The sequence below is a fragment of the Dromiciops gliroides genome, chromosome 3 (genome assembly GCF_019393635.1).
Source record: "Dromiciops gliroides isolate mDroGli1 chromosome 3, mDroGli1.pri, whole genome shotgun sequence".
NCBI classification, from domain to species: domain Eukaryota; kingdom Metazoa; phylum Chordata; class Mammalia; order Microbiotheria; family Microbiotheriidae; genus Dromiciops; species Dromiciops gliroides.
Window position 1 is genome coordinate 622,953,692 of NC_057863.1, and position 20,987 is coordinate 622,974,678.

At 51.3% G+C, this 20,987-nt stretch overlaps 1 protein-coding gene across 4 annotated transcripts; it reads left to right on the forward strand.

The window, feature by feature from the left end:
• Positions 1 to 210: 210 nt before the first annotated feature.
• MTHFR (methylenetetrahydrofolate reductase) lies at positions 211 to 17,295 on the forward strand. 4 transcript variants are annotated; one of them, XM_043998227.1, is made up of 12 exons: positions 211 to 350; positions 4,510 to 4,746; positions 5,564 to 5,802; positions 6,392 to 6,502; positions 7,920 to 8,113; positions 9,957 to 10,207; positions 10,508 to 10,642; positions 10,884 to 11,064; positions 12,913 to 13,095; positions 13,927 to 14,028; positions 14,201 to 14,320; positions 14,863 to 17,294. In XM_043998227.1, the coding sequence occupies exons 1-12, from the start codon at positions 304 to 306 to the stop codon at positions 15,058 to 15,060; spliced, it is 1,998 nt and encodes a 665-aa protein (XP_043854162.1). In that variant the 5' UTR covers positions 211 to 303; the 3' UTR covers positions 15,061 to 17,294. The 4 variants fall into 4 exon arrangements, with proteins under 4 accessions (XP_043854162.1, XP_043854163.1, XP_043854161.1 ...); XM_043998228.1 differs by lacking the exon at positions 211 to 350 and adding an exon at positions 3,148 to 3,281; XM_043998226.1 differs by lacking the exon at positions 211 to 350 and adding an exon at positions 4,074 to 4,201 and having other exon boundaries at positions 14,863 to 17,295.
• Positions 17,296 to 20,987: the final 3,692 nt, after the last annotated feature.

Consider the following 20,987-nt stretch of genomic DNA (forward strand, 5'->3'; position numbering starts at 1 on the left):
CCGCCCGAGGCGCGCGCGAGCGAGCGCCTCACGTGACTGGACCGGCCTGCGTCACGTGGGCACGGCCCGGGCCCGGGAGGGGCCGCCGACCTCCGATCTGCCTCACGTGACTGAGGGCTCCCCGCCCTTATGGGCGCCGCCATATTAGCTACGGAGGGGAGGGACTGGGGCTGAGGAGGAGGGGGAAGGCAGAGGGCGGGGCTGCCGGGGCGAGGAGGCGGCGCGTGGGGCCTCCGGGCCCGGCCCCTTCTACTCCCAGCCCCCAGCCCCGGGAGAGCTCCCCCGCCTCCGGCACACTTTCCCATGGTAATGGCTGCAACTGCAGAGCGGGACTGGAGGCCGCCGGAGAGGTGAGCCTTCCCCCATCCCCCGGGAGGGAAGAGAAATGACGGAACGCTTGACCCCCTCTCCTGCCCGATCCTTCCCCTCTCCCCCTCTCCTATCCCCCCAGCCCCTACTCGGTGTCTGTCTCCCCACGATCTCCCAGCCTATCGTCCGTGCTTGTCTCCCCACGATCCCCCAGCCTATCGTCCGTGCTTGTCTCCCCACGATCCCCCAGCCTATAGCCCGTACTCGGCTCCCCACGATCTCCCAGCCTATCCCCCGTGCTTGTCTCCCCACGATCCCCCAGCTTATTATCTCGTGCTTGCCCCCCCCACCTGATGCTCGACTCTCCCACTCCTGTGCCTGTCCTCTCATGCCTATCCCCCCCCCCCGATTCTTTCTGCCTATCCTCCCTTTTGTTCCCCCTACCATCCTCCCACACCTGTTGTTCTCCTTTCAACCCCTCACCCCCCCCCCCCCCATCCTTCCATGGCTCTGTCTCTCCTCCCCATCAGCTCCCTCCACATTGGACCCTCTCCTCATACCTAGACCCTTCACCTAGACCTGGGAGGTAGATTCCGGCTGGGCCACCTTGACCTCTTGGTCCCATACTCTGCTTTTGGCTTCTCGGGTTCACCCATCATATGCCCTGCACTTGATCCTGGGGAGGGCTGTCACCCTTTTCTGGTTACTTCCCTCCGAAATTACCATCTGTCTGCTCCATATATAACTTGTATGTTGTCTCCCCTTTACACTGAGCTCTCCTAGAGAAGGGATTGTTTTTATCTTTTTTTTTTTTTAAATCCTAGCATTGGGGCAGCTAGGTGGCGCAGTGGAGAGAGCACTGGCCCTGGAGTCGAGTACCTGAGTTCAAATTCGACCTCAGACACTTAACACTTACTAGCTGTGTGACCCTGGGCAAGTCACTTAACCCCAATTGCCTCACTTAAAAAAAAAATCTAGCACTTAGCCCTGTGCTTAGCACTTAATAGGTATTTAATAAATATTTGATTGGGACAAGAATAAGCATTTATATAGCACCAACTATGGTCAGGCTCAAATATCTGATTCGTTCTTCACAATAACCATGTGAGATAGGTGGTGCTGTTATCCCTGTCTGACAGTTGAGGAAACTGAGGCAAACAGGTTAAGTGACTTGACCAGGGTCACACAAGCTAATAAATGTCTGAGGTCGTATTTGAACTCAAGTTTTAGGGCCTTCTTGTTCAGTTGTTTGAGCCCTGTCCAATCTGTTACCACATTTTGGAATTTTCTTGTTAAAGATACTGGAATGGTAATTTTACAGATAAGGAAAGTGTTTGAGGCTAGATTTGAACTCAGCTTTTCATGACTCCAGGCCCAGCATTCTATCTACTCTCTCTGAGTCACCTGGTTGTCTTAAAATGTAATATACATGTTAGCTATTATCACTATTATTAGCAGATGTGATGAAGAGACTGGAACATGGCCCACTCTGCCCTGGTCTGGGTTTGTGAGAGTCTCAGTTTGCCTTGTCCTGAATTGTCCCCTTGTCCCTCTTCTCATTCATAAGAAAGGCAACTAACTGACATTGGCTTCTGGTCTTTTTGAGAGCCACTGAGCATGGGGATGTGTATATTTGTGAGCATGTGGCGTGCTTTAACTCTTATCTTCTGATTGCTCTTGGCACCCAGGAGTTATTAAAACCTGATAGGTTTACAGTCTCATAAACCAGCTTCCTCACCTGGAACCTTTGAAAAAGTGAGGTAGGCAGCTGGAAATGGGTTTTAGCACCCTGCTGTTCTATCATTCTGTAGTTCCCAGCAACCTGACTTGACCCAAATACCTTCTGGAAAGCCAGTTTCATAGGCCTCCTATGAGGAAAGGTGTCCATGGAAACCCAGATCACACACACACACACCAGTGGTGCACACTAGAGCCTGCTAATACCAGCTCAGAGCCAATTGTTAAGGGGAAATTATGCAAATCAGGGCTTGAGTTACTGCTTTGTTGATTTCGAGACTCAAGAAAGTGATGGAGAAAATGTTCTTGATGAAACTTAAAAGTATGTTGCGGATGCATTTTTTAAAAAGAGCTGGTTGTTAAACATTTACCAGCACACCCATGCATATTAGCCCTACATGGCCTTATTTTAAATAGACTTGCAATTAAGGGAGTGGGTATCACTCATAATGCAATTTCACGTTTCCCAAGCGAGTAATTACGCATAAGACTTTGTGCAAAGATGTGTGAGCCTTGGTACCTACCTTTAAGGGATGTGTCATTGGGAAGGAGGGGAGCTGACTCCACAAATCATTTTTTTTTTTTTACTTTGTATCATGGTTTATTAAGATGTACCAAATACTATGGGAGTCACCAACAAGAATTTATTAAGTGCCTGCTATGTTCCGGGTGCTGGACTTTACAAGGAGAGGCAGAAGATCCTTCCTATTTGGATCGTGTGTCTGTGGGGAGAATGATTGGAAGGGTCCAGCCAGTGTCAGATGAAAGCTGACTCCTGGAGAGCCTGGATTGCAGTAGCTCCTACTTGTAGAAGGCTTTAAGGGTAAAGTGCTCTTCCTCAGGACAGTCTTTTGAGGTTGGACTGAAGGGTGGGAGCTGAGGCAGGTGCTGAATTCAGCACTCCCTGGAGCACTCACTCATTCCCCTTCTTCACCACTGGGCAGACAGGATACTAGGTGGATGAGCCCCTCCCAGGGTCAGCAAGACCTCCTTTTTCAGTGCTGATCTCCCTCCTCTGCCCTGCACTTTTCCCTCAGCACTCCCAAGCAGCTTTCCCCAGAGAATATTTACTCTGACTTACCTTTCCACACCCATCTGCAGCTATTGGGAGCCCTGTCTGTATTGACTTTGTCAGATAACGCCTGTCTAGCCTCCCCGACTAACAGGAGCACGGAGGATCTTGTTTGTGGCTGCTGTGATTCTTAGAGGAGGCTTTGTACACAGTTGCTATTCAGGTATTGGATCCAAATCACAGACTCCCAAGAGTCCGGAAGGTTTTCAGAAGTCCCCCTCTTGCGTCCGTCCCCTACCTGAGCAGAACTGTCCTCTGCCATTTTCCTAACAAGTCTTCTCCTGAGAAACTCCCTCCCTCCCTCTCCTCTCTCTGGGGCTGCTCTAATTAGGCAGTGTTTTCCTTCTGGTAGGCTGAGATCTGTCTGGGGTCACATACTTGGGCAAAAATCCTGGCTCTGAGGCACAGGGTGCCAACATTTACCATGGCTTGGTGAAGTCAACAAATCAGCGAGCGATATTAAGCAGTGGCTTTGGGCCAGGCACTGTGCCGATGGCTCTGGATACACAGACCCAAAGTCCCTTCAACGGAAGGACCTTAGCAGCAGAAGGAGAAAGTCTCCCTGTGGCTGGGCGGGTGACCCCAGACACCATCATTCCGAGAAACAGCAGCTGTTTCTTGGAAACCAGAAGCGCCAGCTGCTTCCTTCTCAACAGATGGAACGAGTGGCCCCGAACTTCAGCGTGCCCCCTCCCTTCTTCCTCCCCCCCCCCCCACCTCCCAGCCTCCATCCCCAACCTCTAGCCCCCCCTTTCCCCAGGAGCTTTCTGCGCTTCCCCATCCCTCCCCCTTCTCTCCTGGCCTCAGCCCCGCCCCTCCTCCTCCTGCCCCCTCCCCCTCAGGCCTGGCTTTGGCCTGGAGCTCCTCTTTTGTCACTGCTCCGCCCAGGCCAGCCCAGCCCAGCTCAGCTGGAAAGACCCAGGGCTGACTTCCCTGCTCCCTGTCCATGGCTTTCATGGCTGAGCTGCCATACATGTCACATCACAGAGGCAGGCTCCCCTCTCACGGGCGCTGCCATTGGTCCCTGGGAAGGGGGTCCCAGGAGACTGGCAGCTTGCGGTTCTCCGTTCCACCTTCTATCAGGTAGCTAGACTGTGCAGCTTGACACTTAGCCCTCTGGGCTGTCATGCACTGTGCCTGCTTTGGGGGGAGGCTGAGGGGAGGAAAGGAAGGGCCTGTGGGTGATGGAGCCGAACTGTGAGTGAAGTTGGCCCAGAAGGCAGCTCTAGCTTCGGAGGACAGACCTGCCCACAGGGCAGGAGCAGTGGCAGCTTCCCCCTCAAATACCCTTCCTCCCAAGGGGAAGAGTCAGTTTTCCACTCTGGTGCCAGGGACTGGGTTTATCTAAGACTCGGCTGCCTGGCCATAGGTGACCTCCCCCCCACCTCCAGCTGCAGGAATCCAGCCTTGGTGATGGAGGTCCGAGGGAGTGGCTCTTCGGAGGGCAGCAGTAGTGGCAGCGAAGGCTCCAAAGACAGTTCCCGATGTCCCACGCCAGTGCTGGACTCGGAGCGGCACGAACGGCTTCGGGAGAAGATGAGGCGCAGGATGGAATCTGGAGACAAGTGGTTCTCTTTGGAGTTTTTCCCTCCTCGCACTGCTCAGGGAGCAGTCAATCTCATCTCGAGGTGAGCTGGAGGCGAGGGGCTGGGCTGGTCCCAAGGAGTCCAGGCTGGTCATGTTTGCCCAGCAGGCATTGGGGAGGCTGCTTACTGTCAGCAAGCAAAGGCTTCCTCAGTGTGGCATGACCACTTTATTTGACTTGCTCCAGCCACATTCTTTGGAGGAACTTGGGGTCTGCTCATGAGGACAGCTAAGGAAGTTGCAGATTAGTGACTTGGAAACTGTTTTCAGTGAGCTAGGAATCAGGTTGACCATTGTGGTACAATAGAGGTCTGTCTGTCAAAGGCTTGACATTTGCACCCTCTTTTTAAAAAGCCACCTTATCCATTGTGACTTTCTTGTGCCATAAGCATTGTGCTTTTCTGATGGATAGCACCCTAAGTGGCTAAACCTTAAAGGCACCAAGAATTCCTAAAAGCTTTTCCTTGTTATTCAGTTACAAGCTCAGGAGCCTTTGGCTGTCAGCTTGCTGGTGCTTTTCCATCCAGGCAGTGGGGCTTGGGAGAGGCAATGGATTGGATGAGAGGCACCATATCCTGTGGCTGCAGCAGTGCTTTTGTGTACAAGGTGGCCATGTAACTCATGCTGGCTGAGCTGGAATTCTCTTTCTTCCTCCCTGGGAGGGCCCGGGGATCTCCTTCCTGCTCTGTATGTATCACCATGGCTGTGCAAGTGAAAGGGGGCAGTGGCACCATCATCATCTTCTTAATCATCATCATCCCTGCCCCTAGGTCTGTGTAGGCAGGGCCTGTGGGAAAATGGAGGGTCAGTGCACGAAGGATTACTTGCAGGGACCCTCTCCCCCAAAAAATACCCCCACAGGTTTGACCGCATGGGGGCTGGTGGCCCCCTCTTTGTGGACGTAACCTGGCACCCGGCAGGGGATCCTGGCTCAGACAAGGAGACCTCATCCATGATTATCGCCAACACAGCTGTAGACTACTGTGGCCTGGAGACGGTTCTGCACATGACCTGCTGTCACCAGACCCGGGATGAGATCACGGGCCACCTGCACAAGGCCAAGAGGCTGGGCCTAAAGAATATCTTGGCGTTGCGAGGAGGTGGGAAGCCAGCTCTGCCCTCCCCAGTTCTCTGGACTGTGAGGGGATCTAGAGTTGGGTTATTTATCACTCCCCGAATGTCCGTAGCATTCTGAGTCCTGCACAGGGCATGCTTGGGGTGCTCTCCCTGCTAGAGGCAGTGCCAGGGCAGTGCTGAGGGTGAGAACAAGTGTGAGAAGCTGTGGCTTGGGTTCTAAATCAGGCAAACTATTTATTTTTGAAAGACAACTTTTAGTTGAAAAAGAAACAAACCAAAAAGGCCTGGATTTGGGGCAGGCTCAAGCCTTTTCTGTCCTCCCACTGCCTGGATGACTGTGCCCAAGTCCCTTGTGGATTTCCTTATCTATAAACAGGGGAGTTGGACTCTTAAACCTATGATCTTTGGTATGTGCTAAGAGGGTGGAAGGTCAGGCCAGGGCCAGTTAAGGAGAAAAAGCCCAGGCACAGGTCTGTTTAGAAACTAGGTTAGTACTGGGAGCAAGGGATCCTGATCACCCGGGTGGGCAGAGGGAAGGAAGCAAGGGCCTGCCTAGAATGGAGCACGTTTAGGGGAGGCTCCGTGGTAATAGCCTCTCTCCCAACCTTGCAGACCCCATGGGGGACAAGTGGGAGGAAGAAGAAGATGGCTTCAGCCATGCCGTGGACCTGGTGAAACACATCCGCAGTGAGTTTGGTGACTACTTTGACATCGGTGTGGCAGGTGAGTCTGGGCCTATGGGCAGAAGTGGGTGGGCTCAGTGAGCGTGCCCCTGACTGGCACTGACCAAGAGGATCTAGGGCCTAGCATGGCGGACAAGGCCTGGTGCTATGAGCATAACCACTGCTCCCTCCCTGGGGATGTTTTTTCTTCCTTCTTAGTCCCACTTATTTCCCACTCACTGTCCCTAGAATTTCCTTGTCCATCCTCGGGGGCCGTGAGCTCCTGGAAGTTCTTGGCTTGTAGTCAGGCCTTGTTCTCCTTCAAGGCCTTTCCACTTGAACCACAGGCAGTCTCAGGTACACACCTCAGCATCTCAGCCATTTCCCCATCCTTGTCACCCTGCCTCAGCAGCACCGAGCCTTACCCAGGTGACCAGAACATGGTGCACGTAAGGGCAGAGACATGTCTCCATATGGGCTAGGCCACATAGCACCTTAGATTGGGGAAGGACCTCAGGGGTCATTTATTCCAGCCCCTCCAATTACTGATCACCCAGCCTCTGCTGGAACATTCCCCAACTTTGGGGACAGCCTGGCCCTTTTTGGACAGCTCCCATTATGCTGACCTTAAACAGAAAGAAAGGGATGGATAGGAGAAGGGCCTGGGAAGTAGAAATGATAGGTCTTGGCAGTTGGTTGGTTGGGTGAATTCTTAGGATTCTCAATCTAGAGATGGAAAGAGCCCCAAAGGCACCGTCTAGTCCCCCTCATTTATAGTTGAGGAAACTGAAGGTTGGGGGGCTAAGTGGTCTCCCCAGGGTCACAAACTCATTTAGTATTTTCCAGGGTGTTCATCCAACTACAAGTCCAGCTCTCTCCCACATGGCCTGTCCTAAGTTAGAAGGGGAATGTCAGGGATGGTGAACCTCGGGGACCAAGAAGTGGAGTGGGCCTTTGCAGAGATAGTGGAGTTTGAAGAAAAAGTAGTTTTAGGGGGGAAATGAATTCAGGTTAGATTTGAGATGTTTTGGTTCCCCCTCAATAGAGGTCTTCAGATGAAGGCTAGGATGTCATAGGTGAGTTTGCTGCCCAGGAATGGTGAGACTGGATGGCATCTGAGGCCCCTCCAACACTGAGATTCTAGGTGCAGGGTTCTAAAATCTGCCTCTTGGAACAACAGAGAATAAATCCCAGCATCTAGCATTATGCCTGCTACATAGAACATGTTCAGTAAGGGAGTATTGCCATGGACCCCAGCAAGGCATTAGGAAGACAGGTCGGCCAAATGACAAACCTTGAAAATGTTTCTTCTAAATAGTTTTTTTCTCCAGATTAAACTGTTCCTTATCTGACATAATTTTTTGATTCCCTCATCCTGGTGGTCTCGATGACCCCTTGTTTGGGAAACTATAGACTGGTTGGACTGAGGCCTGAGGTTAGAATATGATGGAGCACCTCATTATCTTCTCCATTGGTAGGTTACCCCACGGGTCACCCAGAGGCGGCAAACTTTGAAGAGGACCTTCAGTACCTAAAGGAGAAGGTGTCTGCGGGGGCTGACTTCATCATCACGCAGCTTTTCTTCCGGGTGGACACCTTTTTAAATTTTGTCAAAGCCTGTGCAGCAATAGGCATCACGTGCCCCATCCTTCCAGGAATCTTCCCCATCCAGGTGAGTGGCCCACAGCGGCCTGTAGTGCCAGCCAAGCACACAGGAATAGCAGAGCTTCCTGATCTCTTTGGGGGAGGGAGAGTGGCTAAAATTGGCCCTGTGCCTTGCCTAGGCTTACGATGGTTGACTTTTCTGGAGTGTGTTCCAAGGTCTCAAGAACAGTGGGACCTAGCGGAAGCTGGACATGGAGCCCAATACAACATGCATTTGTTAAGGGCCTCCTGGGACTCTGGTTCTTGGGCCAGGTGATGGGGCGGCCTGCCTCGGCATTGACTGGGCCTCAGGCAGGCCCTGGTACGAGCCTCCCAGAGCTTCAACTCCCTAAGCTACAGATGGTGGGTGGTAACCCTTCAACTATCCATATATGTGAAGAAAGAGGTGGGCCAGACCCAAAGCGCCGTACATGCACAATTTCACTGGGGCCTCACCGCCACCCACGGAGGCAGCTGCTGCCAGGAGAGCCTCATTTTATTGCATGCTCCAGGCCACAGATTGGCCAGGATGCATGTGTTTCAACCACAGTGTTCTAATTCCTTGGCTTCTCCATCTAGTGGGTGGCTCAGTGGATAGAGTGCTGGACCTGGCGACTAGAAGACCTGAGTTCAAATCCATCCTCTGACACTTACTAGCTGTGGGACCCTGAGCAAGTCACTTCATCTCTATCTGCCTCAGCTTTCTCATTTGTAAATAGAACCTAGCTACAGGGTGGTTGTTGTGAGGATCAAATGAATTGTATTTATGGAAAAACAACAATAACAACAAGCAAGCACCTAGCCATCCCAATGCCTGGCACATAGTAGGTGCTTACTGAAGTCCTTCCTTTCTTTCTTCTCTCACATGGGACAAAATGAGCCAGCCTATTTAGGAGGAGAGAAAGGGCCACCAAATTTCTGAACTTGCCCGTGTGACTTGTTTGCCACAAAAGGATTATTGCATCTATTTCCTAAAACAGCAGCTGAGTGGGGGCTTGGTACTTGCCTGCCTTTTTTTTTAAAAATAAAAGTATTTTGGGGGCAGATAGGTGGCACAGGAGATAAAGCACTGGCCCTGGATTCAGGAGGACTTGAGTTCAAATCCGGCCTCAGACACTTACACTTACTAGCTATGTGACCCTGGGCAAGTCACTTAACCCTCATTGCCCCACAACAACAACAACAAAAATTAAAATTAAATTAAAAAAAATAAAAGTATTTTATTATTTTCCAGTTACATTTAAAGATAGTTTTCAACATTTGTTTTCATAGGAATTTTAGTTCCAAATTTTTCTCCCACCCTCCCTTCCCTCCCTTCTTCCCAAGACGGAAAGCAATCTGATATAGGTTATATATGTACAATCGCATTAAACATATTTCTGTGTTAGTCATGTTGTGAAAGAAGAATCAGAACAAAAGGGGAAATCATCAAAAAAGAAGGGGAAAAAAACAGCCCTAGAGTAGTAACAGTATGGTTCAATCTGTATTCAGCATTTGTGGCTTGCCTTCCATGAGTCACGTAGGGCAATAGACAGGCCTCAGAGGGATCGATTGGGAAGTGTGGCTGGATTGTTATCAGTTATGCTGTGATAACTCTGTCTGTGGTAAATGAGCTGAGTAATTGCAGCTCTATCTTGTGACCATTGTAAAAATGCCGTATTGCAGGTGGCTAACTGGCCCAGCCAACAATAAAGGAAATATGACAGGCAGACACCAACACCTGCATTGTAGCTGCCTTCACTGGCTTGCTTTCTCTTGGTTATACACTGAGCAGGCTAAGGTGTCAGGACAGAGGAGTAAATCCTTGAGGCTGTGGGGTGAGAAGTGAGTGGACACTGGGGTTCACGTCCCTCTCCTCATGTCCTGGGCAGGGCTACCATTCCCTGCGGCAGCTGGTGAAGCTCTCCAAGCTAGAGGTGCCACAGGAAATCAAAGATGTGATTGAGCCAATCAAGGACAACGATGCTGCCATCCGCAACTATGGAATTGAGCTGGCTGTGGCCATGTGCCAGGAGCTGCTGGCCATCGGCTCTGTGCCTGGCCTCCATTTCTATACCCTCAACCGGGAGGTGGCCACTGTGGAGGTGCTGAAGAGGCTGGGCATGTGGAATGAAGATCCCAGGTAAGGAGGGGGCCCCGTGGTCAGACCTAGCTCTAGTGGGCTAGAGAGGGAAGTCAGAGGCCTCTTGTGGGCAATCAGGCTACTGCCTGTGGTCTAGTGGGAAGGGATGGGCCACCACACAGCCCTGTGGGTGGGCTTGGAAGGCCACTACTGGGAAGAACCCTAAATGCTGCTACTGGAGCAACTTGAGCCAAATCTTGCTGCCTCTGATAAGACTCTCCCCACTTCTTGCTATGAAGCAGGCAAAGGAGGAGGTTCCACTAAACCAGACCCCTCAGATCTGTTTCCTTATTACTCCAGGCGTCCTCTGCCATGGGCTGTCAGTGCCCATCCCAAACGCCGAGTAGAGGATGTCCGACCAATCTTCTGGGCCTCCAGACCAAAGAGTTACATCTACCGAACACAGGCGTGGGATGAATTTCCCAATGGTCGTTGGTGAGAGCTTTGAGGGAATCAGAGGAAGATGTAGGGGGGAAAGGACGCCCTTTGAATACATTTGCAGTTGAGTCCTGGAAAAAAGTTGCTTGGGTGTTTATCACCAAGTTCTGGGGAAGCAGAGATGGGGTTTGGGGAGGCAGCCTCCTGGGTGGGTGAATGTTCTCCCCTCACCCCACTCCCTGGACTTGGTGCCTCTTGCTTCTGGGTTGGACCACGATTCTGTTGCTCCATCCTCCAGGGGGAACTCCTCGTCTCCGGCCTTTGGTGAACTGAAGGACTACTACCTCTTCTGCCTGAAGAGCAAGTCCCCGAGGGAAGAGCTGCTCAAGATGTGGGGGGAGGAGCTCACCAGCGAAGAGAGTGTCTTTGAAGTGTTCACCTACTATCTCTCTGGAGAAGCCAATAGGAGTGGTTACAGAGTGAGTCTAAGGGAGATCGGGAGCCTGTGCCTGGGACCCTGCCTGGGCTGTCACCCAGGCCTGGGGCACATGGCTTCACAGCTTGTGTCCCTGCCCTTTCTCTGCCTGCCCCCCTCCCCCATCAGAGAGGGGAAGTTCTTCACTCTGCATCAAGGTCAAAGGGAAATGGGTCAGCTCCGTGGAGCACCTACTGAAGTGGGCTCTGGACAAACAGGCTGTCCTCGGTCTGTCACTAAGCATTTATTAAGTCCTCGTGTGTGCCAGGCACCCTGCTAAGTACTAGGGCTGCAAAGAGAGGCAGAAGATGGGCCCTGCCCTGGAAGAGCTCTCACCCTAATGGGGGGGAGACGACATGCAAATTCTGCGCGCACACACACACACACACACACACACACACACCAGTCCTTAGAGACAGGATAAACAGGAAATACTTGGCAGAGGGAAGGCCCTGGAATGAAGAGGGGCAGGGGCAGGCCTCCTGGAGACAGTGGGATTTAGCTGGTACCTGAAGGAAGCCAGGAGGTGGAAATGAGTCCAGGAACAAGTCTAGGGCTAGGGAGAGGAGACAGCCAGGGAAAATGCCTGAAGTCAAGAGATGCTTTGTCTTGCCTGAGGAACAATCAGGAGGCTCGGGTCACCAGGTGGCAGAGTGTGGGGGTCATAAGGTGCAAAGAGACTGGGAAGGTCTTTGAATACCAAAGGGAAGATTTTAGGTGTGATTATGGAGGAGACAGGGAGCCCCTGGAGGTTATTAAATAGGAGGGTGACCCGTCTGATCTGCATTTTAGGAACATCACTTTGGCAGTTAATTGGAGAGAGGACCAGCCTGGGGAGAGAGTTGAGGCAGGCAGACCCACTAGTAGCTATTACAGTAATCCAGGGATGAGGTAATGAGGACCTGTGGCAGGGTGGGGAGAGAGGAGGGATGGTGCAAAGGTGAAATCGACAGGCCTTGGCAATAGACCGATATGGGAGGTTAGGGGCTGAAGTTGACCCCTTGGTCGTGAGCCTAAATGAGTGGGAGCGTGGAGGTGCCCGTGACAGGAATAAGGAAGTTAGGAGCCGCCGGGAGCGGAGGGCGGGGGCAGTATTTTATGGGGAAAGGATGATGAGTCCAGTTTGGACATGTTGAGTTTCAGATGTTTTGGGACATCTAGTTTTCGACATCCCATAGGCACTTGGGACTGCCAGACTGGAGTCGGGAGAGAGGTTATGTTAAGGGGATCTCAGAATCATCAGCAGAGATGAGAATGGAATCCATGGGAGCCGCTGGCCTCACCAAGTGAGACAGTATAGAGGGAGAAGGGGGCCCAGGAGAGGATGGCTGTGACCTGAGATGCTCAGACAGGTAGGAAGAGAACAGGAGAGGGGGCAGACCTAAAGAAAACACTCTCAACACTGACAGTGTCAGAGGCTTCAGACAGGACCAGAGCCTTGAGAAAAGGCCATTAGAGGTGGCAATGAAGAGATTGTCGGTCACTTTGGAGAGAAGATTGAGGCCAGAAAGCAGCCTGCTGAGGATTGGGAAGTGGAGGCCTTGGTTGTAGACTGCCTTCTCTAGGAGTTTAGTCAGAAAAGGGAGAAGAGATCCAGGAAGATAGTTAGCAGGGATGGAGGAAGGAAGTGAGGCCATGTTGGGGGCAGTAGGGAAGGAGCCAGGGAGACAGTGAAGTGAGGGAGGGGGGTGATGGGACAGTCTTCTGGAGAAGCTGGGATGACCTGGATGCCTGGGGCAGGTTGAGTCTGGGGAAGGAGGGTTGGGGATTGCCTGGTAGATCAGGAGCTCACCTTTGGTGCCATGCCTCTTCATGCCCTTGGCTCTCCCCACCTTACTGCCCGACTGTCCAGGTGACCTGTTTACCTTGGAACGATGAGCCTCTGGCAGCCGAGACCAGTCTGATGAAAGAGGAGCTGCAGAAGGTGAATCGGCGTGGCATCCTCACCATCAATTCCCAGCCCAACATCAATGGGAAGCCATCTACTGATCCCATTGTGGGCTGGGGCCCCAGTGGTGGCTATGTCTTCCAGAAGGTAGGGCCTTCCCCCTCCCACTGTGACTCAAGGTCTGAGTACTGAATACTCAGAAGGAGGGAGCAGCCTTTTCTCCTGGGCTCTGTCTTCCCTGAGGTGAATCCTTTTGTCAGGAGTAAGCACTGATGTAGTTTGGGGAAGAAGCACCCAATCTAGAGCCAGGATATGAACCAGGTTCCTTGACTTTAGTATTTGCTCATATTGAATCTCATTTTCCTCAGTTTCCTCATTTTTTAAATGGGGACAATATTTATCCTACCTAGCTCACAGGGTTATTGTGAGGAAGTGGTTAACCTGTAAACCTTATGGTGCTTTAGAAATGAGAGGTGGTGGGGAGGATTGCAATTGGAAAAATCTGCTTCTACCTCCCAGGGATGATGGGGATAAAAACAAACAGACTTGAAGGTAAATAATAGAAATTCAAGGTATTACTGCATATCTTCAGGAGATATTCTACCATGCCCACCCCAGCGTGTCAGACTTTCATACTTCCTTTACTCAGTTGATTCCTCAAATCCCACTTCTTTCATAAAATCGCCCCCAGTTGGGGAAGAAGTAGCAGGTCCCGAACCCTCTGCCCTGTGTGCACATACACCTCCCTATCACCCTCCTTCAGCACCCTTCCTCCCCCCACATGTCCCCCCACCCTTGCTTGTACAGCATGACGATATCATAGGCATTGCTGTGATTCGTGCCTGTAGGACCTGGTCTGGGGGCACCAGCATTCCTGTGGTGTTTGGGGACCTCTGGCTCATTGCTTGTGGGTTGCCCTCAGTCCCTGAAGGGGGGTATTTTGGTGACCTGTGTGTGATACCCGCCTTTCTCCTGCAGGCCTATCTGGAGTTCTTCACCTCCAGTGAAACAGTGGAGGCTCTTCTCCAGGTGCTGAAGAAGTATGAGCTCCGTGTCAATTACCACATTGTCAATGTCAAGGTAGGGGAGGGAAGTGGTGATTTCAGAATGTAGCTCAGGTGTGGCCCAGTACCCCATTGGCTTCACCAGTTAGTGGTACCAATGCCCTCTGGGGGTCCCTCCTCCTGAAGAAAGGGTCTGACTTTCTTGTATTCTCCCCCAACTTCTGCCATTTCCTCTTCTTCCTCTACAGGGTGAAAATGTCACCAATGCCCCTGACCTCCAGCCCAATGCCGTGACATGGGGCATCTTCCCTGGGCGAGAGATTATCCAGCCCACAGTGGTGGATCCTGTCAGTTTCATGTTTTGGAAGGTAAAGAGAATGATGGTGGCTTCCCCACCCCTCAGATCTATGGGTAGATCTCTTTTGCTGGGTCCATATCATTGACAGTCACTCACATGGGACTAATGGAGGCTGAGCAGACATTCCAAGGTGAGCAGCACTGACTCCCAGTGTTTTCTCTGGCTCCCCTTGGGGAGAAGGTGAACCAACATGCAACCTGTGTCTAGTTGGCTGCTAAGCTGGGAAAACTTGTTTGCAGAGCTGCTTTAAACTGACCTATCATGTGAGGCTTCCTAGCCAAGCCAGCCCCATCCCTTGTCCAGGCCTTCTCCCTTTCCTGTTCAAGGGACATTTTGAGAAAACACCCCTTTCTACCAGAAGCAGAGTTTTATCATTTACGTGAAGCTCTCTAGCCTCTTTTCTATCTGGCTTTGGGCTTAGAAATCCTGTAAAAGATGTGTGTGTGTGTGTTGGGGGTAGGGGGGGATTGGGGGGGTGGAGTAATGAGTTGGGCTCTGAGCCCTGCCTCTTGTCTGACCCCAGAGCAGCCAACCTTTCCTCTGTGTGTCTAGGATGAGGCCTTTGCCCTGTGGATTGAGCAATGGGGGAAGCTGTATGAAGAGGAATCCCCATCACGGATGATCATCCAGTATATCCATGACAATTATCACTTGGTCAACCTAGTAGACAATGAGTTCCCCTTGGACAACTGTTTGTGGCAGGTCCTCGAAGACACTTTTGAGCTCCTCAGCAGGCCAGCCCAGCAGTGAGGCATGGGAAAGCTCAGGGGCCCCAGAGCCGTCCTCATTTCCCCTCTCAGCCTGGCTCCTGAGCTCCCCAGGCATCCTGGCCTCTCTCCTCTCTTCCCCTGTGTTCAAGGATTCTCCAAGTGTTTTCTTCTCCATCCCATCCCATTCCCATCACCACCTCCCACCCCCACCGCACCCCCAGTGACGGCAGCTAGACTGGTTTCTGACCTCTGTGCTTGGATTCTGCCAGAGTCCGTGCTGCACTTGAGGCTTGTGGGATTTCCCCCACACTACAATTACGCTATTTCCCCCCTTTATTGGGGAGTAATTCCATCCTGCAACACTGTAATGGCCCTAGGCCATGCAGAACGACTGGCCATCCAGTGCTACCTTTCACTTCTCCTGGTGAGGGAGGGGACCTGAGACTGTGAACACTGGACCAGAGCACCTGCTTAGCCAGCTGGACCTTCCAAAGAAACTGTCCGCCTGTTCTCTTTCCTGGGCCGCATGCTGATGTTCAGGCCCCAAACATAACCGTGAATGCCGTGCTGTGTGTGGAGAGATGGGACTATTTGGCTAGACTCAAGGATGCTGCACTTCCAGGGTCCTTTTCCCTCAGACCTAGTTCCTGACTCAGTTTCCCCATCTGTGAAAGGAGGGGTGAGCGTGAACTCTTTTGCCTCCCTAAGCAGGAGGTAGGCAGGCAGGCAGAGCTGGGCCATCAGTGACCATGGAGGCAATTCTTGCCCTCTTCCACTGGGCCTTGCTCGAAGCCATGGCTCCATATTTACTGCCATTTTTCTTTTCTGGACTGGCCTGTGTTTAATCTGTCTAGAAAACTCCCAGTGTGGAGTCTCCCTCTTGTCTTCCTGATTCCTAGACTGGTCCTCTATCCAGTAGGTGAGCCCACCTTTCTTCCTACCGTAAGCTGCTTTGTTTCCACAGATTCCTGGTTGAAAAGAAAGCTCCTTATAGGATTTTGAGCTACTTCAGAAGTGTCCTCCATGGGGCCCCTGCCCTCCTCATCCTCTAAAGGTCATAGAGGTAGAGGGGGCAACAGGAGCCTTGAAGGCGAAGGGGTCAATGCTAGACCAAAAGGGGTCAGTCACATGGTTGCGACAGCCTTGGGCCCCTTCACTTCCTCTCTTGGTGTGAGGCCTGTCTGCCCCTATTCTTATAGGGAGCCCTTTGGCCGGCACTGGCTCACATTTGCTGCTTTTTTAAATGATGTCCTCTTCTTCCTCTACCAAGCTCAGGTTTGGCCCACTCAGTCTTTTTCCTTCCTCTCCTAAACTCTTTGTCTTGTGTGAATGAATGTCTGTACTGAGCACGTTTCCACAGTTGGTCCATCCTGCTGTCTGGCAGGTACAGGGTTAAGGGAAAGGCCTCCCTCCCTCCCTCCCTCCCTCCTCCCCACCCCCAGGCTCCCCTTCTAGAGCTGAGATCAGCTATCTTAGAGCCAGTGCTGGGTCAGCAGAAAGAAAACCTTTCGAAGGAGGGAAGGGGCATGGATGGAAGAAAACAGAAGCAGCAAAGCAGAAACAGGGGAGCCACTTTGGGCCAGGCCCCAGTTCTGCCTGTTTCCTGAAGGAGGGGGCTCCCCAAATCAGCATTGGGGGGCTTTGGTGGTCAGTTTAGACCACCAGTCTGAACAGAATCCTCCTTAAAGCATCCCCAGCCTCTGCCTAAAGACCCAGACCACAGAGGGGTCACTGCCTCTGGGCTGCTCAGTCGGTCACTTTGGGCAGTTCCTAGTTCTGCCCTCCAAGGCTCATTCCTTTTCTACATAAAAGCATTAGAAGGTAGCACTTATGTTCCCAATCCCTAAGTTTTCAGGATTTTTTACTGTAGATCATAACTTGACAAGTTTCTGGTACCCCCACCATCCTGGTCACCCTCTGGTTAAATGTCGGTCCTAAAATATGGACCTCGGAACTGAAAGACAATGCTCCAGATCCGGCCTGGAAGAGGCTGGGCTCTCCCCTCTGGCATGGACAAAACCCAGAAGAATCCTGGGAAAGGAATACTATTTTATTGTCTGTTAAGGTCAGGGTCTCTGCCCTGTGAGCTGTTTTTCATTAAAGCATTACCATGTTTGCTGGCTTTTCTCTGCCTGGTCCTGTTGGGAGGAATGGGACCAGATCGGGCAGAGCTGGACTCCTTCCAGGCGAGGGGAAGAGGCAACAAAAACTGGGCAGGGCCTGCCATCCACTCCTGTGGGCTGTGACCCCTGATCACTGGCTGGCACTTCCTCTCCTGGGCACTCGGGCTCCCCAGCGCTGGTACCATCTTCCAAAGGCCTGAAACCAAGGGAGGGAGGGCAATAGGGAATGAAACCCTATCTTTAGTTACTCCTGTTCCCAGCTTCCTGCCCAGCCTCAGGGTCAGCCTGTCCATGCTGGGAGGAGGCAAGCTGTCCTTGACTTCTAGCCCCTCCCATTTAGGAAAGCTAAATAAAAAGCCCTTCCACCCCAGAGGGCAGCCAGCCAACCCAGGGCAGAAGGCATTAGCCCAGAATATCTGGAGAAAAACTGCTTAGAATGGAGCAGGCCCAGGAAGGTGTGCACGCCCTTTCTCTAGCCAGGCATCTGTTTCTTGCCTTGAATAGGACTCGTAAGGGGGGCGGGGAGGATTGTGGTCGTTGGCAGCTGTTTCTGGGACCAGCACAGTCTTGGGTGGCGTCCAAGGAGTGCTTGAAACACAAAAGCTGCTTCTGAGCTCCCTTAACAACCTAAACAGAAGCTAATGCCCCTCTTTGGTATGTGTAGGGGTGGGGCAGCAGGCAGCATGTCTGGAGGGGCATAGTCCTGGAGAAAATGAAGCTGGGGGCTCAGGAATGTTGTCCTACCTAGAAGCACCTACACACTGACACTGCTCTTAGGGCTGGCACCTGGTGGTCATGGGTACCTACCTGAACAAGAACACGGTCTTCTTGCAAACGCAGGGCCACCTGAAGCTGCAGCCACCGCCTCCGCCATGTCCCCCAGCCCCATTCCAGCCACCGATGCCTGACCTGTACAGGGGCAGCATGAGGTCAGGAGTGGGGGTCCACCTGGGGGCATCACCTGGTGATGGCTGCCTTCCCCAATCCAACAGTTCTAAGGATCACAAATTGGAAAGGTCTGTGCTGGGTGAGGGGCTTCTCAGCAAGTGTAAAAGGCCCTTGGCATCCTAACAATCTAACTAATATCTTTAAAGACTGGAACTAGGTCTGGAAATAGGTTTTGCATGATCGCACATGTATGACACATCAAATTGTTTACCGCCTCAGTGAGGAGAGAGGGAAAGAAGGAAGGGAAAGAATTTAGAACTCAAAATTTTAAAAAATGAATGTTAAAAATTGTTCTTACATGCAATTGGGAAAAAATAAAATATTTTAAATAACTTGCCCACGGTCACATAGCTATTAAGTAACAAAGTAGGGATCTGAATTCAGGACTTTATTTTTTTTTTGCAGGGCAATGGGGGTTAAGTGACTTGCCCAGGGTCACACAGCTAGTAAGTGTCAAGTGTCTGAGGCCGGATTTGAACTCAGGTACTTCTGAATCCAGGGCCGGTGCTTTATCCACTGCACCACCTAGCTGCCCCCAAATAAAATATTTTAAAAGACTGGAATTAGGGCTGGCCAGCCTAAAATAGCTGACCTCTGGGCCCTTCTAACCCATGAGACTATAACTCAATGATCCCCTCCAAACAAGGCTCACCAATATCCGTGCCAGCTGCTCTGCTCCGAGGGCATCTATCCAGCACTGCCAGACTTCTGCTAGTCTCCTTATCCTTTGCTGGTTGTGGAATCTTCGAAGCAATACCTTGTGTCTCCACCTCTGTAGGTACTTCCTCCTGTAGAGAGAGCCTTGTGTCAAGGCCCCAGGCCTATGTCAAAGTGTTGGCTTTGTTTAGTTATCTTTTGTTTTAAAGGAAGGCTCACTGGCAATGAAGTCTCTCCAGTAGGGAGAGTTGGGGGGAAAAAAAACCCAAAAGGAATCGATAAATCTTAAACAAACAAGCAAACAAACTAAAACAAGTAGTCGAACTAGGTGAGTTTTAAACGGGTAAACTTATAAACAAGGGGCCCATCCTGGTCCTGCCACTACCTCCTGCCACTTCAATAGACAAGTTGCCTTCTCCAAGTCTATAATGATCTTTCCCAGGATAGCAAAGTTTGTGCCACTTGAAGATGGGTTGAAAGATCTGGGAATATTTAAGCCTTGAGAAGACTTAGGGGAAGGGAGAGCCATTTCCCAGCTGCTCCAGGGAGCAGAGAGCAGCAGACTTGCCCTGCCTTCTCCAGTAAGCAATGGGCAGAAGTTGCAAAGAGGTAAAAGTAGGCTGGTTGGAAGGGACATTTTCCTGACAATGAAAGCTATCCAAAAAGGGAATGAGCTATGGCTGTAAAGGTGGAAGGGACAATGGAGGCCATCAATTCTAGCCTTCTCATGATACGGGTGAAAAAAAATTGAGATTCAGGGAAGCTAAGACCTGATCTGAGGTCTCATGGGTAGCAGCAAAGGCAGAATTTGAACCAGAACCAGTCCTCTTTCCACTGCAGCACAGGGATAGGGCTCCCCTTCACTCTTTGGCCTTTAATTAAAGGCTAGGGGACCACTTTATTGTAAACAGGATCCTTAGGTACATGTTGGACTAGATGACTTCTCAAGACCCTTCCAAGAGTAAAATTCTGAGGTTCTAGGTGACAGGCTGTTCTTACTCCAACCCTGCTCCATCCAACATCGCTGCCCTCCAGTGGTCTCTGCTCTTGGGGATCTGGATTGTCCTGGAATCGCCTTCTTCTTGTCCTCTAGTAGCCTTCCCAGGCCCCTCCTGGCTGGTCAGTTCCTTGGTTCTGCTTTGTCTTTGGGACAATTGCAGCCAAAGCTGGAAGGAACTACAGTGGAGAGGCAAGCAGGGGGAAGAAGGTAGCAGGAAGCTCTGCTTTGGGACACCTGGGAAGAGAAGGTAAGCACAGGACAGCAATCAAGGACAAAGCACCTAGTAATCAATTCTTGCTTTGGCTCAAACTATAGAAAGTGCAGTGGGAAGGTCTAAAAAACAATTCATGGGGGCAGCTAGGTGGCGCAGTGGGTAAAGCACCAGCCCTGGATTCAGGAGGACCTGAGTTCAAATCCAGACTCAGACACTTGACACTTACTAGCTGTGTGACCCTGGGCAAGTCATTTAACCCTCATTGTCCCACAAAAAACCAAAAACCAAACCAAAACAAAAATTCATGCCTCCACCGACTTTCAGCAATTCACCTCCTAACCTGCTCTTCTCCCTTAACTCAACAACTCCTCCAAAACCTCCACAGAGGTGTAGGCTGGCTACAGTTAACAATAACAGCTAGTATCTTTACAAATATCTCACTGGATCCTCACAACAACCCCGAGTGGGGAGCAGAAATGGAGAGTATGATTATTATTCCCATTTTACAGTTGAGGAAACTGAGGCAAACAGGTTGAGTGACTTGCCTAAGGTCACACTGCTAGGCAGTGTCTGAGGCTGGATTTGAACTCGGGTCTTCCTGACTCCAGGTCCAGCATTTTGTGCACTGAGGCATCATCTAGCTGCTTATCACCACTGTTGATATCGTGTATGCAGCTAAGGGGAAGAGATGGAAGGATAATCAGAAACCAAGGCATAAGACTAGTTGAAGAAACTGGGAGATGTTTTGCCCAGTGAGGAGCAGACTTAAGGGTACCAGGGCCATTTCCTTGATTATTTTAATTTCTCCTCCTTATGTCCTGCTAGTTCCCAGAAGGTGGGACTAAGAACAATGGTGGAAGTTGCAGAGAAACAACCAAAGTAAACCAAACCTGAAATGTGCTGGGATACAGCCAAGACCTTTGGATTTGGAATGAGAGGATGTGGGTTTGAATCCTAGCCCTTCCATTTACTACCTGCTTAACTTTGAGCAAGCCACTTCACTGCCCTGGGCCTCAGTTACCTCG